The sequence below is a fragment of the Vipera ursinii genome (assembly GCF_947247035.1).
Source record: "Vipera ursinii genome assembly, chromosome: 10".
Taxonomy (NCBI): domain Eukaryota; kingdom Metazoa; phylum Chordata; class Lepidosauria; order Squamata; family Viperidae; genus Vipera; species Vipera ursinii.
Genome location: NC_139520.1, coordinates 7123360 through 7140226, shown reverse-complemented (window position 1 = coordinate 7140226; position 16867 = coordinate 7123360). Strand labels below are relative to the sequence as shown.

General features: G+C 43.1%; 1 protein-coding gene across 2 annotated transcripts in view; it reads right to left on the bottom strand.

Moving 5' to 3' along the window:
* Nucleotides 1-16867, bottom strand: part of PRMT7 (protein arginine methyltransferase 7) — a 36445-nt gene that overhangs the window by 18506 nt on the left and 1072 nt on the right. Inside the window, exons 1-10 of one of the 2 annotated variants that reach the window (XM_083370365.1) lie at nt 16074-16115; nt 15787-15962; nt 14403-14439; nt 13707-13856; nt 9427-9535; nt 5054-5166; nt 3986-4227; nt 3230-3410; nt 1941-2068; nt 1119-1257 (exon numbers count right to left, since the gene is read on the bottom strand). In XM_083370365.1, the coding sequence (XP_083226491.1) occupies nt 1119-1257; nt 1941-2068; nt 3230-3410; nt 3986-4227; nt 5054-5166; nt 9427-9535; nt 13707-13856; nt 14403-14439; nt 15787-15881 (1194 nt within the window). In that variant the 5' untranslated portion in view covers nt 15882-15962; nt 16074-16115. Of the gene's footprint in view, nt 1-1118; nt 1258-1940; nt 2069-3229; nt 3411-3985; nt 4228-5053; nt 5167-9426; nt 9536-13706; nt 13857-14402; nt 14440-15786; nt 15963-16073; nt 16116-16867 lie in introns of those variants that run through there. The other variant, XM_083370364.1, reaches the window with a different exon arrangement.

Here is a 16867-nt window from a genome sequence, read left to right as displayed (position 1 = left end):
TCTCTCTAGGACAGGGATAGGCAACCTTGGCTCTTTTATGACTCATGGACATCAACTCCCAGAATCCCTGAGTCAGACTCAGGAATTCTGGGACATGAACTCCATGAGTCATAAAAGAGCCGAGGTTGCCTACCCCTGCTCTAGGAAGCTGGCAATGGTAAACCACTTCCAAAATCTTGTCCAGAAAATTTCAAGGACTCCTTCAAGCAGTTTCCAGAGTCAACCCCAATTCAATGGCACAAAGACTAAAAGATTTCTAAAAAACCCCATCTAGTTTTCTTCTATTTCTTGGGGAATCCTACCACGATACCCTAACAATGAAAAATGTATCCAGTAAGCCCTTATATCATTGAACATGTTTTTTGTTCAATTGATGCTTGACAAATTAGGATCATTTTTCCCCAATTATACTTTCAAACCTTTGCCTCTGCTTCTGATATGTCATACAAGAAACATTTTGTCATAAAAATATGAGATTTGCTATTTTTTTATACTTGTGTGAATAATAGCTTATGGTCCTAGCAAGGTAATATGCAAAATCACAATAAATATGATTGAGTAGCAGGACTATGAAGTTGCATTAATGAGTTACCATATTTCAGAAGTAATGCAGCCTCAGAAATATCTGAGGAAGCTTTATTTAAATCTCAGAGGTTAAGGAGTACAGATCTAAAGAGAAGGCAAATCTGCTTACAATTCCTTAGGAAAAGATGTTCCACAGAATTAATGTTAAAGAATTTAATCAGAGAATTTAACCTAGCTCTGGCAGCATTACTGTTTGGGTTCAGACTAAACTCAATCATCGTATTTTAAATGTCTGTTAAATAAGGTTGGTGGTTTGCAAAATTCCAATTCTCGCGATAAGCGTGATTTCTTAATTTTTATTTTACTGCACATCAAAGGCTTTAGCATCCGTCGTTATCAGCCCAGGAGCCTGAAGTCTGGAATCTTAACGCAGTTGAAAGATGCCAGCTTGGGAAACAATGCTTTGCAAGATAGATTACTGGCACCGTTCGCAAAGGGAGACTAAACAGTTACCCAGGGATCATTTCCTTAGTGAACAGAGCAACACGGGCGTCAAGGCAAGAGGGGATCACCGGTGATTCTGTAAATCTTACTTTCTTCAGAGCTTGAAAATAGCAAGACGTGCGATCCCAGTCATTGAGTTCGCCAAACCGTGGCCGTGTCCATAACAGGTGGGCCTGACACACACACACTGGCCTCTTGGGGTGCTCAGAAGTCTTCGGTTCTTCATTTCTAAAACCGCAGGAATGAATATTATCAGCAAAATGGCCCCTAAATCACCAACTGGCTCTCACTTGAGCCAAAATGATGGAACCTTAAAGGGATGTTTACGGGATGCTGAGAATTTCTGGACCGTTGTCCAATGTTCCCTAACAATCCCCCAGCTTTCAGAGATCAAGAAAGTATAGTAATAGCACTTAGACTTATATACCGCTTCACAGTGTTTTATAGCCCAGAATCAGCATATTCGCCCCCAACAATCTGGGTCCTCATTTCACCGACCTCAGAAGGATGAAAGGCTGAGTCAACCTTGAGCCGGTCAGGAACGAACTCCAGGCAGTGGGCAGAATTAGCCCGCAATTACTGCATTCTAACCATTGTGCATCATGGACAGATGGATGGATGAAGGGCAATAGCAACAGCACTTAGACTTATATATCATAGTGCGTTATAGCTCTAAGCGGTTCACAGAGTCAGAATATTTGCCCCCAACAATCTGACTCCTCATTTTACCGACCTTGGAAAGATGGAATGCTGAGACAACCTTGAGCCTATCAGGATCGAACTGCTGGCAGCTGGCAGTCAGCAGAATTAGCCAGCAGTACTGCATGGCTCTGCGGTGTGTGTTAGCCTTCCCAGCCTCACACACTTAATTTGATCGACTGCTCCTCTTCCCGTTTCCCATCTTGAGTTACCTGCTTTTCTGAAGCTTATACCACACAGAGTAATCATCGTGAAAAGCCGTCAAGTCCACGCTCTGGCCTTGGGACAAAGGTTCCTCGTTTGGAAGGAAATAGACACACTGCATCCAATGGTCTCTCCACTGAAAACAAGGGCATAAAAGAGCAATTTGAAAAGCGGAGCAAATTAATTGCTAATTATTTCAAGCAATGTCGCAGAAGGCTTTTGCTGGGGGATTGAGCAAAAAACAACAACAACCCCAAAACCATGGACTCCAGCAGCAGGCACCAAGATTATCTTTCAATAACCTGTCGCTGACAAGGCCACTGCTTAGCATCCATTTTCCAGTTGCCGTTCTCCATTTGCTACAGAGGTGTCATTGTGGCAGGCACCACCCATAAGCACACAGTGTGTGTGTTAAAAGAGATGTAAGGCCCTGGGAAATGTTTGTTTCTTGTCCCTGGGTGAAGAGACAGGTTTTGCAGGGCGTTTGGAAACACCAGCCTCATTCCAGAGCTCAGGTGCTGCTGCAGAGGTGCGTTCCCAAGACCCTGATAATGGCATTGTTTAACTGCAGCAATCCACAGCATGCCAGCCTTGGCCAGGCAGATACTATGGGAGACAGGTGATCCTGTAAGGAACTGGGCCCTAAGTCACGTAGGGGTTCATAGATGGTAACCAGCCCTTGGAATTGTGCCCAGAAGCAAACTGGCAAGCAGCGCAAAGCAGAGCTGCCAGGTGGCCATACCGAGGCATGCCCATCACTGTCCACCTGACTGAATTCTGCACCAGTTGAAGCTTCTGGGTGTTTTTCCAAGGCAGCTCCACGTAGAGGGCAATGGACAAGCTGCAAGAGGACCAGGGCGTGAATTACCTTTTGAAGGCCTCCCATTCCAGAAAACTGGCACATCAGGTAAAGCCGTGCAAAGGTCTTCCTAACCATAGCTGCCAGTTGCTCATCAAGCAGGAGCTGGGAGATCCCCAAAGTGCAACCTCATCTAAGGTCAAAGATAGAGTATCTCCAGATCTGGGCAGTTCAAACAGGCAGAGCCGCTCGGTGTTGGTAGGACTGAGTCAAGAGTTGCTCGCTCCCCATCCAAATCCGCCCAACCTCCAGGCACTGGGACAGACGCTCAACGGCCTCACCTGGTGGGTCCAGAGTCGAAGGACGTAACTGGTTTCCATCAGCATGCTGATAATGCTGTCGACCCAAACTGGCAGATGACCCCAGTCACTGGTTTCACGTATCGTATCTTTATACCATGAAATTCTTGGGAAGACAACGAAGTGTTGCAAAGCTTACCGGGATCTCTTCCAAAGTGCTTCGTACCCAATAGGGGGCCAAGGAGCATTTTATGGAGCCGGCAGGGTCCATGTCAATCTCCCACCAAGAAAGGACCACTTGGGCTTTGCCAGACTTGAGGGGTTCCAGCTTCACGGTGTAGGAGGCAGAAGCGCTGCTGACCGGTTTACTGAAATCTATACTGTGGGAAACAGTGAACTTGAAATCAGCTCCTTTTAAATGGCGGCTTTTCACCTGGGCGATCAAAGGTTCAGCGGCATTTGTTCATTACGCTAGCAGAGGCACAGAATCAACTGGCAAGATATTCAAGAGGTTGCACATCCCCTATTTGCAACAGTTCATTTCGTGACCGCTCAAAGTTACAACAGCACTTATGACCCTTTGTCACGCCTGCGACCCTTGCGGCATCCCCCGCGGTCATGTGATTTACATCTGGATGCTTCACAACTGGTCCACGTTTATGACGGCCGCAGTGCCCTGAGATCGCGTGATCTCTTTTTGCAACCTGCTGACAAGCCAAGTCAACGGGGAAGCCAAGAGTCACTTAAACAACCGCGTTATTAGTTTAACAACTGCAGCGGGTTCACTTAACGAACGTGGCAAGGAAAAGTCGTTAAAATGGGGGAAATCTCGCTTAATGAATTTCTCAGGGAGCAACGTAAACTTTGGGTTCAATCGCGGTCGTAACCCGAGGACTACCTGTATAAGGAAAAATACACACGTCCCTAAAAACAGCCCCCACAGGGCAGCACTCACCTGAACATAGTGACGACTTCACTGAGTGGCACGAAGTCCCGCGAGGGCACCTGATTCAGCTGGATGTCACAGACCGATGGTGCACCGGGGCAAACGTCCATTTCCGGTGGGAAGACAATGGTCTTCCGGCCACTTTCCGCTTGGATATGAATGGGAGACAGCTTGTTCCACGACCACATGCGCTTCGACTCCACCAACTGGGCGTACACTGTGGCTCTGTGGGGCACTGCCTCACACCCCTCCTTTAAGGATGAATAGGGAAGAAATCAAACGCGGTTCATACGCTTTGAGAGAAAAGGAAAGAGTGACACAAATGGCAACCCTAACAATAACAGCTAGGCAGAAAACTTACTTTCAGGGATTGGAGAATCAGGTGTAGGACAACTCGCCGCGGCTACCTTGCCGCAACCATCTTGCCACGGCCAACTCAGCGCAGGGATCTTGCCAGGGCCATCTTGCCGTGGCCAATTCGCCGCAGGACAATCCATATGGGATAACTCAAGGTGATAAATGTTATCCGCCACCATTTCTTCTACATTATTTCCATTTTTGTCAGTGGAAATAATGTCAAAAGAAACGGGTAGGTAATATTGATTGCACTGAGTTATCCCATGTGAAATTGTCCCGCGGCGAGACGGCCACGCTGGACTGGGCACGGCAAGATGGCCACAGATTGTCCCCCTTCCATTCTGAAGCTTCTACCGCCTCAAACATTCCTCACACACCTCTTGGGAATTGTTAAGTACCTTGACCCCATGAAACATTTGCTGAGTTCAGAGAAAATGTCTCCGGGTATCTTTTCTATATATTCATCGTAGTCCTGTGCTGGTCTGTAAAAGCGTGAGCATTTTCTCAAAAGCTCATTAAATTTAAGGCACAGAACACATTAATGAGACAGGCCAAATATCAGTTTTGTCATTTTTGAGAATTAGAAGTGAATGGACAAAACGGATCAGCTAGGAATTGGGAAATGAAAATTTCATCGTGAGAAATGTGGAGGTTGACTGTCTTTCTACCCGCCACAGAACACAGGTGAATTTATCTTCTCTGGTCTGGTTCATTCCTTACCTGTACAAGATGCTCGTGAGCGTGCTCATAAGATGGCAAGGCCCCTTCCCCAATTAGTTCAGTGTCAAACAGCTCTGTTATCAGGATGTTTGCACGAGATTCCATGTCTCCATCTGGAAAACATAATACAAAACCGACATTCTGCGGCCGGCGTCAACTTCCCTCCGCCCAGTACGCTCCCACAGAGAGGGCCTCCTCAGGGTGCCACCGGTCAAAGAATGCCGACTGGTGGCCCCCAGGGGGAGGGCGTTCTCTGTAGGCGCGCCGGATTTATGGAACCATCTTCCGGTCGAGCTCCGGATGGCGCCTGACCTCCGCTCCTTCCGGCGCGATCTCAAAACCTACCTTTTCGAACAAGCTGGCCTGACCTGATGGGATGGGGTTGGGTTTTATTAATCTGTTTTAATCTATTTTTTAATGTGTTTTAACTTATTCATGGGCATTTGTTTAATCATTTTTAATTTTTGTATCTTGTTTTCTAATATGTATTGCCCTGTTCACCGCCCTGAGTCCTTCGGGAGAAGGGCGGTATACAAATAAAATTAATAACAATAATAATAATAACAATAATAATAATAATAATAATAATAATAATAATAATAATAATTCAACAAGGGACTCTGGAATTCTGCTTGGAAGGTTCCCAAATAAACTTGTTTTTAGGCTTTTCTACTAAATTTTGTTTGATCTCAAGGCATACAGGTAGTCCTCGACTTACAGTCTATTAGCAACCAGTCAAGAGTTACAACAGACCCTGAAAATGGGACTTTTTAAGTCCAAGATTTGAATTTTTGAAATCTGTCTCTCCCTCCGCCCCATACTCACGTGACCACATTTTGGGCACTCGGAACCTAGCCCACATTTGCAACTGTTGGTAGCGCTCCACAGTCATGCAATTGCAATTTTACTTCTAGTTTCTGGCAAAAATCACCCTAGAGCAAACCGTGTGCTTGCTTAATGACCACAGCAAATAAGGTTGCAAAATCTGGCACAGTTAATGCTGACCCGTTTTATGACTGACACGACTTACAATGGAAATTGTGGGCTCAATTATGGTCATTTAAGTTGAGGACGCATAGTGCGTATAGTCAAGGCTATGGTCTTCCCAGTTGCAATGTATGGCTGTGAAAGTTGTAACATAAGAAAGGCTGAGCGCCAAAGAATTGAAGCGTTTGAACTATGGTGCTGGAGAAGACTCCTACGAGTCCCTTGGACTGCAAGACGATTAAACCGGTCAGTCCTGGAGGAGATCAACCCTGACTGCTCTTTAGAAGGCCAGATCCTGAAGCTGAAACTCAAATACTTTGGCCACCTCATGAGAAGGAAGAACTCACTGGAGAAGAGCCTAATGCTGGGAAAGGTGGAGGGCAAGAGAAGAAGGGGACGACAGAGAAGGAGGTGGCTGGATGGAGTCACTGAAGCGGTAGGCGTGAGCTTAAATGGACTCCAGAAGATGGTAGAGGACAGGAAGGCCTGGAGGAATGGTGTCCATGGGGTCGCGAGGGGTCAGACACGACTTCGCAACTAACAACAATAAGTTGAGGACTATATATACAGGCAGCATATTCTTTTTTAAGGGTACAGTGGCTACAATTCAGTACTCTAGGCTAATTCTGCTGACTGCCAGCAGTTCAATTCTCATCAGTTCAAAGTTGACTCAGCCTTCCCTCTTTCCAAGAATGGACCTGGATTGTTGGGGGGGGGGCAATATGCTGACTCTATAAATTGCTTAGAGAAGGCTGTGAAGCACTGTGTGGCAGTATATAAGCCCAAGTTCTATTGCTAAGTGCTATATTAAGAGATATAGCCAACAGTCCCCTGACACTGAATAATAAGAAATAGAGTTAGAAGATGCAATAAGAACTATTTTATATTTCATAAAACTGTCTCCTATTTCTTTCCCGTTCCCCTCCTCTAGCAGACCATTTAACCGTGGCCAGTAGCTCCTGTGAAGTTCAGAGGGAAGAACAAATGGCTGCAGGAAATTGGGTAAGTCCAGCCTAGCGAAAAGAAAGATTAGGGGTGACATGATAGCAGTGTTCCAATATTTGAGGGGCTGCCACAAAGACGAGGGGGGGGAGGTGTGTCGAACTATTTTCCAAAGCCTCAAAAGGCAAGAGGAGAAACAATGGATGGAAGCTAAACAAGGAGAGAAGCAACCTAGAACTAAGCAGAAATTTCCTAACGGTGAGAGCAATCAACCAATGAAAGGGCTTGCCTTCATCCGTTGTGGGTGCTCCATCACCGGAGGATTTCAAAAAGCCATTTGTCCGGAATGGTTTAAGCCAGTCTCCTGCTCAAGCAGGGGTTTGAGGAAGATGTCCTCCAAGATCCCTTCCAACTCTTGTTATTCTATGGCTAAGCCACAAGGCTCTCGCGGTGTTCTCATTGCATAAATGACACACCACAAAGACTCAACGTTGGATTTGGGAGAAGGAAAAAATCTAGTCCTTCCAGCATATATTTTTTTATTCCATTTATATCCCGCCCTTCTCCGAAGACTCAGGGCGGCTTACAAGCTTAGCAGTAGCCTTCATTCTATGTATATGCCTGCTTGTTAGGGCTTTCACACACCCCCAAGCGGCCTTATTACAAAGTCAGCTTAATTGCCCCAACAAATTGGGTCCTCATTTTACCTACCTCAGAAGGATGGAAGGCTGAGTCAACCTGGAGCCTGGTGGGACTCGAACCTGCACTAATTGCAGGCAGCTGGTGTTACTTAAGGAGGCATTAGCCCACTGCTCCACCAAGGCTCTTTTATTGCACAGTCTCTCCAAAGAGTAAGCAGAGGTTGAACCTGAACAAGGTATTAAACTGTCATGTGGTTAACTTGGATTTTGCTTGGCCACACTGACTGAATCTAGCCAATTTTGGCACCTTCAAGAAATCATAATGAAACATGCCACGGTATATGAGCCTAGCCTAAATGTTACAACACAGAGCAAGCGTAACATAAGCATGGCGGCAATTCTCCTTGTTGGTACAGAGGGGCCGTAGCATAATTTTATCCAATGAGCCTATTTGCTTTTCACAGAATTTGCAATTTTACCAGTCGTTGTCTTCCTGCTCCCGGTTGTTATTAGGCCAGCTCAGGGGAGAAGAACAGACTGGTGGAGGGAAATGATATGCCTATTCCCCAAAATATGCTAGGTTATATTTCAAAACGGAAAATGTTGTTCTGATTATATCACTAAATGCCAGTTTTCAGCAGGCCTTAAGAGAATACTCGTGCAGAGCTAAAAAAAAAAAAGCAGCTAATTTTTTTTGCGAAGGAGCAAGAACTGCGAAGCAGAGCTGTGAATATTCTATCCACCCGTATCAAAATTCCATATTCCAAGTAAACCGTTTTTTCCTGCTATACTAAAATTGCTATTGGACGGGATGCTTGAAAACTTCTGCACCGAAGCTTTTTCAAAATACACAAACCGAGACACACACAAAATGCACACAGGTTTTGGAGCACACAGCAGTGAAAAAAACTGCAACTTAAATTTGTTGAGAAGCTCCCTAAGCAGAAAATGCTTTCCTTGGAAAAAGGCTATGAAATGCTAAATTAAAATCCTATAGCTTCCTCCTCTTAATCTCCTTCGGGAAAATCTAAAAACTTTCCTTCACAGCTATCAGACTGGCAAGCTAAAATGCAGGTTCAACATGCGCATTTTTGCAGCAGAAGGCCCAGGAGAAAAAAAAAGATGCAATTCTAGCAATTAGCAACTGGCAATCAGAGAGACAGAAAAATAAAATACTTCTTAGGTATGGCATTCCATTGAGGTGCACAGTGCCAACACAGCAATCCTATTAGTGCTAGGATGATATACATATATTTTCTCTCTGGACGTTTCATTTAAGTAGTCCTCTAATTTAATTGCCTTTTTTAAAAAAATGTTTTCTTGGATTGTAGTTTGTCTTTTTATAATTACATTCTGCTTTGTACACATCCTCTCTTTTTAGAAAGAGAACAAGTAGTCCTTCGCTTACAACTGTCGATTTAGTGACCATTCAAAGTTACAACAGAAAAAAAAGTGACTTAGGACCATTTTTCACTCTTATGACCCTTGCAGCCATCCCCATGGTGGCATGATCAAAGTTCAGATGCTTGACAACTGATTCATACATATGACGGTCGCAGTGTCCAGGGGTCAGGTGATCCCCTTTTGCGACCTTCTGACAAGCAAGCCAATGGGGAAGCCAGACTCACTTAACTGCAGGGGAGAGAAAGGTGGTAGAATGGGGCAAAAACTCACTTATCAACTGCCTTGCTTAGCAATGAAAATGTTGGGCTCCGTTGTGGTTGTGAGTGGAGGAATATCAATATACAAAAAAAATATGCTGCTCTCTGTAAAATCAAGGCATGGAGTCCCCAGTAGCCTTACCTGATCCCACGGTGACTTCGGTAGAATGCTTGTTAATTATCTTTATTTTGTCCCCAAAGCCGTTCTTTTCCACTATCTTCATAGCTGTATTGGCCATCGGTTTAAAGACCTGCAATACAATAATCCTTGGTATTTTATACAATGTATTAACACGGTTCAAGACACTATTGGTTTAAATCTGTCAAGGCCGCCCACTCCGATACTCTGGGCATCCCTAATGCATTTCAATATGCCATTTATATGACCGGATTAATTTTTAAAAGCTTTCCAGTGTAGAGCTGTCATTTGGAGTTGAATGTCTATGAATAAAAAAGCTTTGAGACAATGGTGGGATTTTTGCCACTTGCCCTCCTGTGAATTTTAAAAGTCCATCACTCTAATGCAAGGCTCTCCAAACTTGGCCACTTTAAGACCAGCAGAGCAGAACTGGAGAGGGATTTCTGGGAGTTGAAGTCCACAAGCCTTAAAGTCGCCAAGTTTGGAGACCCCTGCTCTAATGCACTTTTTTTTTTATTTCTAGCTTCTGAGCTTCATTTCAGCCTTCTTCATTCCTGGCTCAGACTAAAAACTCCCAGATTTCCCCCAGACCACTAAAGACCAAGCTAGATGAGGATTGGAGAGCTGTGTAGAGGTCCAATGTATCAGGAGGGCATCCAGTTGGAAAAGGCTGAGTTGGATGAACAGGAAGTGGCTGATCTGGCCCCAAAACCTAGATGTCTTTCAGTATTTTTACTTATTCTTGTGGAATGGAAAGAGGAAGGAGATCCTGGGGAAACTCCATTGGAATGACTGATCCTAAAGAAACTCTGTAATCTTTTATATTCCTTATTAGAGAGAAACCTTCATTGAGCAGAACAGTATCTAGGCGAGTTTCTGGTTTTAAGAACATCTTAAAAAATGACAATAAAGATTATCTTATCTTACAAATTCACTGCTCAGACTGGAACCAGAATCTTCTTTGATACAGTTCTCATTATATACCCACATCATTACACTAGGGCTGTTGTGGCGAACCTATGGCACAGGTGCCACAAGTGGCACGCAGAGCCCTCTCGGTGGGCACGCGCGCCGTCGCCCCAGTCCTAGGCCTTCAGCTGGGTTTTATAAAACCTTTTCGCTTTAGGCCTCTGCTGCCGTGTGCAAAAAAAAAAGGTTCAATCAATCAATTTCAACTTCTCGCGGGGAAAAAACTCGCAAAGTTGGAATTGATTGATTGAACTTTTTAGTCCCACCCAGTCTACTGTTACCACTGCAGCCACGCCCACCCAATTGGCCACACCCACCCGACAATACATAAGTGGGTTTTGGATTGCAGTTTGGGCACCCGGTCTCTAAAAGGTTCACCATCACTGCACTAGGGTGTCTGCAAACTTAGCAACTTTTAAGACTGGTAGATTTCAATTCCCAGAATTCCACAGCCAGACATCCTCACTGGGGAATTCTGGGAGTTGAAGTCCATAAGTCTTACAGTTGCCAAGTTTGGAGACCCCTGCACTATACCAAACTCTCCCTGAAAAAAGAAGACAATAGGACCTACATTCTGGGTTCAAAATACTATCAGAAAATTCTTCCAGCCAGTTTTGAACAACAGTTATTGCAAAGCAACCTAGTTAAGCGCAAACAGTATAGCTGCTTCCTCTCTCAACTGTACAACTTCCAGTAAGCACTCAGTATGTTTCAGAGCAGCTTGATGCCACATTTACAACAAATCATTCTACTTCTTCTTCTTCTTCTTCTTTTACATTGGAAAAGGTTGGCCACTTACTCCTCTTTGTCAACTTGCAAAAGCTGGATTAGTTTTTTTGTATTGACCTGGGCAGTCAAAACAAGGCAAATTACAACAACTTAGTGAAGTGTTTTGACTTTGTATTCTCAAGGCCACAAAGCTTCCGTTCATATTGAAGCACGCATCTAATTAATGAATGACAAAATAAAATGCCTGTCACATTCCCAAGCTGTCAAAAATGCTTTTTTTCCTGCCAAAATGAAAATGTGAAACTCAAAAAGTCGAGGAAAATTACAGATGGAGTACAGATCACTGCTGGCCAAAAAGTCTTTCATTAGTTAATGGCTTAATGCAAAAACTAGCCCAACCTGACTTTGTCCCTATCTCCTCAAAATGCAAAATTTCCTACCTATAATCAGAGCCTTCTTATTATTTCACAGTCATCGAAGCACAGAGCTTTTCTTGCAAGCCACCCAAGCAGAAACTAAGTGTATGCATGCTAATAAGCAGCCTCTAAAGTGGAAAAACAAATTGCAGTGTTTCAGGCATCTGTGGACGAATCCACTTTTTGAAGCCCTAGGTTTGTTTTTTTTACACAAAGGAGGAAGAAGTTGGTGTTTCACAACTATCATAACGTTTACAACCCATTCTGTTGGATGCAAATACAGTTTTCTTATATGTAGAAATGCGTCTTTGTTAACTACAAGACAAAGCAATTGCTGCATAAGAGATTCAACTAAATACATGGAATTATCAGCTGTAAAAACAGAGGGTCTTTAAGATATTGAAGTTCACAGACTAGAAGTCTTATTTAGATATTCCTTTACCCTATTTGTGTAAAATTCAGTACAAAAAACTTTGGCAGGGATTTTGTAGGGAAAAAAAGTGTGTACACCTTTGGATAAAGATTGCTCGGGAAAATACTGGTAGAGGAGATATAAAGTGCTCTCTATTTTAACCCCTCTATTTCCTTAGTAAAAGGAGTTAATCTCCTGATTAAAATGGACCTTTGTGTGATGTCTGCCCTCTGGACAATGATAAGGAATGCAAGTTAGATGAAGTGCTTAAATCAACTCTTCAAATCAAAAACAGAATCATGGAAGCTATTTTAAAATAGGAACAGTAAGCAAAACAGAATGAGGTCTCCGAAAGCCTGGGGCTTAGCCATCCAATGGAACCATCAGATCATTATTATTTTTAAGAAGAGTTATTATTGTACAACTAGAAAATTTGAACATTTAAATTGTAACCCAATAAAAACAAGTTGAATTTTTATCCTGGTCCCACTCGCTACTTTTCAACATAATCCCCAGCCTAATGTTTAATTGTGGCCTTGGACCCAGGGGGAAAAAACTGTGCATCCATGTATTAAAATATCAGTTGGGTGTACTGGATGAGAAAGACTGCAGTGACAGAATACCAAGGAAACTAGAATCTATAGCAGCTTTCACTATCCCACATATTTTTTTAATATCCTGATTAGCCAGACTCCTGAACTGTGGTACAGTAGGTCTTTGTCATTTATTACAAAATCTTTCCAACGTTTTCTTCTCTTTGTTGTTTGCAAGAGTCACATATTTGATGAATCACATTTTTCAGACCGGTATGTGATTATCTTTCTTCAAAGGTTGGTATACAGGTACAGCAGAACAGTATGCCTTTCAAATTTGAAAATCAATTCACATCCAAAGTGAGAGTGCTCTAGTCAAGAAAATCAGTTAAAACGCTGGGATTCGCAAAGAATGCTCTGGAAAACAGAGCATTCACGAAGCATTGTCAGGACCTTGGAGAGCTCACTAGAGGAAGTTACAGATTGGGTAGTCTCCCAATAAAAAAAGGCAGTTCAGCATTTTGGGGATCAACGGGGTTTTTTTAGAAGGCTGGCAGGAACAGCCTATTTTTATCTTAATTTATATTGTCTTTTAAATATTGCCCTGTAAACTGCCCTGAGTCCTTCGGGAATAGGGCGGCATAGAAAACTAATTAAATAAATAAAATAAATAAAAACAGTAGATGCTTTTAGCTTAGTTCTTTCCTGCTACGTTATCTATTTATTCATATATTCATACATACACAGGTACTAAAGTTGGACCAGAAAAATGTCATTAAATCGAGGAGTACCTGTATAGGAGGGTCATCTTCTGAATAGTTCAAATCAAGTCCTCGATTGATGACTATCAATTAACAGGAAGGCTATAATCTGAGGCTTGAATGGCAAAAAAAGAGGATGCTGATGGCCTCTTTTGAACGAGTGTTTAATTCTGAGTTCAGCACATTCAGAATCTGCAGGGTTTTACTCAACACGTATCCCTAGAAACATGGCAAAGGACTCTCAAGCACTATGCTAGCAACAAGAAAGCAAGGATGTAAACCCTGTTAACAGTCATACTACAAGAAGCGCTCAAGAATATATGGGATGACCAGAGAACAGAGATTAGCTTAATATAGAACATGGCAGAACAAACAACTTCTGTTTCATTCACATAGTCGAGAACTGACCCCTGCTCAATTGATCCGCATGAGTTACTCACAGACAAGGGAGAAAGATGCTCACCTCAATCCCATAGCAGAAGTCAGCCCCTGCTGTCACTGCCATCATGGACAAGAGGCCCGTGCCGGTCCCAATGTCCAAGACAATGGCTTTTTCCCCTCTCTCTTTCACTCTGCTAACTGCAGCACGAATACCTTGAAAATACTTGACATTCTGTTAAAAGGAAGAAGGATCCATTATTCCAGTGTGTTCCTATTTCTTGTTGTTGTTAGTTGCGAAGTCGTGTCCGACCCATCGCGATGCCATGGACAACGTTCCTCCAGGCTTTCCTATCCTCTACCATCTTCTGGAGTCCATTTAAGCTCCTATTTCTTAGGCCTGGGCAAATGCAACCTACCACAATGGTTCTGGGATCTGTGAGCATTTGCCAAACAATGGATTAAAAGGTAAACTTTCTGAAAGATGCTCGTTATGATTCCAGATGTGGCTATATCAGGCCTACAGAACAAAAACTAGCTCAAAAATAAAAATCTGAAATTCAAAGTTTCCAATAATTGTACACAGACACCTGAAAATGAGAAGTCAATCCACCCACTCACCCAAAAACGTAATACTTTTTTCATTAGAAATTACCAATGTAATTTAGACAATTTGTTTTTTGCCTCACAATTTAAGGCAATGCAGAGTGGAAGTTCATGGAACCGCATAAGAAATTTCAACATTTTTTAAAAAGATAGCTAAAACAAATAAATAACTTACTCGGTCCTTGTCATTCAACATGTCTGCATAGCAGGACCTGTAAATAAAATTCAGTTTTCAGCTGAAACACGGTACAAATTAAGAGAGCTATCAAGGAGCGCCAAAATTATCAGAAAAGAGCTAAATAAATGACCGAATGAACAATTTCTGTTATGGCATATTACCAAATATGCAGGCACAATGACTGCAGTACTATTTATAAAATGACAGGGGGAAATGTCCCATTTATGCACAGACCCCTCTGAAATAATGCATAGGAAATGGGACCCATGCACAAAAATGGATTGGATCAAAATCAAGAGTGGGAGAGGATGCATGCTTAACCTGATTCAGAGCTCTATGAGGCCTCAACCAGCACCCTGAATTGCACCTAGAAGTAGTGACTCATACATTCTCAAAACAGGGGGTCAGCCACTATTATCCAGATGTACACACCATTGTCTAGACCCATGGTGGCGAACCTATGGCACGCGTGCCACAGGTGGCACGCAGAGCCCTCTCTGTGGGCACGTGCGCCGTCACCCCAGTCCTAGGCCTTCAGCTAGGTTTTATAAAATGTTTTCGATTTAGGCCTCCACTTCCATACACACACAAAAAAGTTCAATCAATTTCAACTTCTCGCAGGAAAAAAAAAGATCTTGCAAAGTTGGAATTGATTGAACATTTTAGTCCCAACCAGTCTGCCGTTACCACTGCAGCCACATCCACCCAATGGGCCATGCCCACCCGGCACCAGACGATACATAAGTGGGTTTTGGGTTGCAGTTTGGGCACTCAGTCTCTATAAGGTTCGCCATCACTGGTCTAGATCACCCCCGTTTGCATGAACTGTAATTTCTGAATGCTTTTCAAGAGCAGTGCATGTAGACCAGGGGTCTTCAAACTTGGCAACTTTAAGACTTGTGGACTTCAACTCCCAGAATTCTTCAGCCAGCCCTGATATAGACTGTATTGCAAAAGTCCAGCTGAGAGATAAGTCCTCACTGACCATGAGTAAGGTCTGTTTATTCAGGAATGGTTGCAATTTGTGGAAAAAGTTTGGCAACCTGAAGACTTGTGGACTTCAAACTCCCAGAATTGTCCAGCCAGATATACTGGCTAGGGAATTCTGGCAGTTGAAGACCACAAGTCTTCAAGTTGCCAAGGCTGGACACCCCTGATCTAGAAGAATACCATGGATGAGGGAACCAAAAGTTGCTGAGAAATCAAGGAGGCCCAGTAGGATTGTGTGCTGTCAGATCTGTCTCTCCAAAAGCTGTCAAGAAGTTCAAACAAAAAGCTTCTGTGCTGTATCCTGGCCTGAAACAAAGCTGCCACTGTGCTATGTTGAATTATATACTAACATTATGTGTAAATATATATATAAATATATACCCCAACAGACCTTGCTATTTCCTGGTGGTAATCATAATTCTCGTCTTCCTCTAACCACTCCATGGCTCCAGTAGTCGGATTGGCTCTTCCACAGAAAACCTTCATGACTCTCTGTGTTTTATTTTGTTATTTGTGAGTAAAGTTCTTTTTAACCCAGTTCCTATCTTTGGATACATACACTAAAACCTATTGCAACAAAAAAGAAATTGCAGCTTAGAAAATGATGTGTATAACCTGCCGGAATCCATTTATATCCCATTCATAAAACTCTATCTGTATGTTTCTAAAATATTATACCTCCCCCTGGATTCTGCCATTCCTCCAAGGAGGTGAAGAGTGTATTCAGCCTGTCTTCAAAGACCAGGGGAAGAACCTTTGAACTGAGAACAACAAAGGAAGCGGGGGGGGGGGGGAGAGATCTGGTTTGTATCTCCAATTAGAATCTCTAAAGGAAGGGAGCAATTGTCATGGAGACATGAGAGTTCAGGATTTGACACCTGAATTTTAATTGATCCAGGACAAATCAGATGGCTTGCACGGGAGGGGGGAAAGACCGGGGGACTCTTTTAAAAAGCACCAAACTGTAACACAGTTCAGATCCTGTCTAGTATTCCCATTACCAATCATGTTTCAGTAAAAGCTCCTTTTGGACAATTTCTGTTTCAAGAGTTCGTTCTTTCCTGGGATGTAGATTGGGGTGGGTCCTGACATAACCAAAATGTGCCATTGTCATGTCAAAACAATGCTCTGTGGTCTTCTGGGATGGGATTTACCCCAAGAACTGAAAAGAATGACCTAGCAGCTACATTTATACGTATATATAGTGGGACTGCCCTTTATAGGTAGTCCTTGATTTACAACCATTTGTTTAGTGACCGTTTGAAGTTACGACGATGCTGAAAAAAGTGACTTGTGACCGTTTTTCACATCTATGGCCATTGCGCCATCCCCACGGTCACGTGATCAAAACTGGACACTTGCAGTGACGGTCACGGTGTCCTGGGGTCATAGCGATCCCTTTTGCTACCTTTTGACTAGCAAAGTCAACGGGGAGGCCAGATTCACTTAACAAACGTTACTAAGTGAATAAA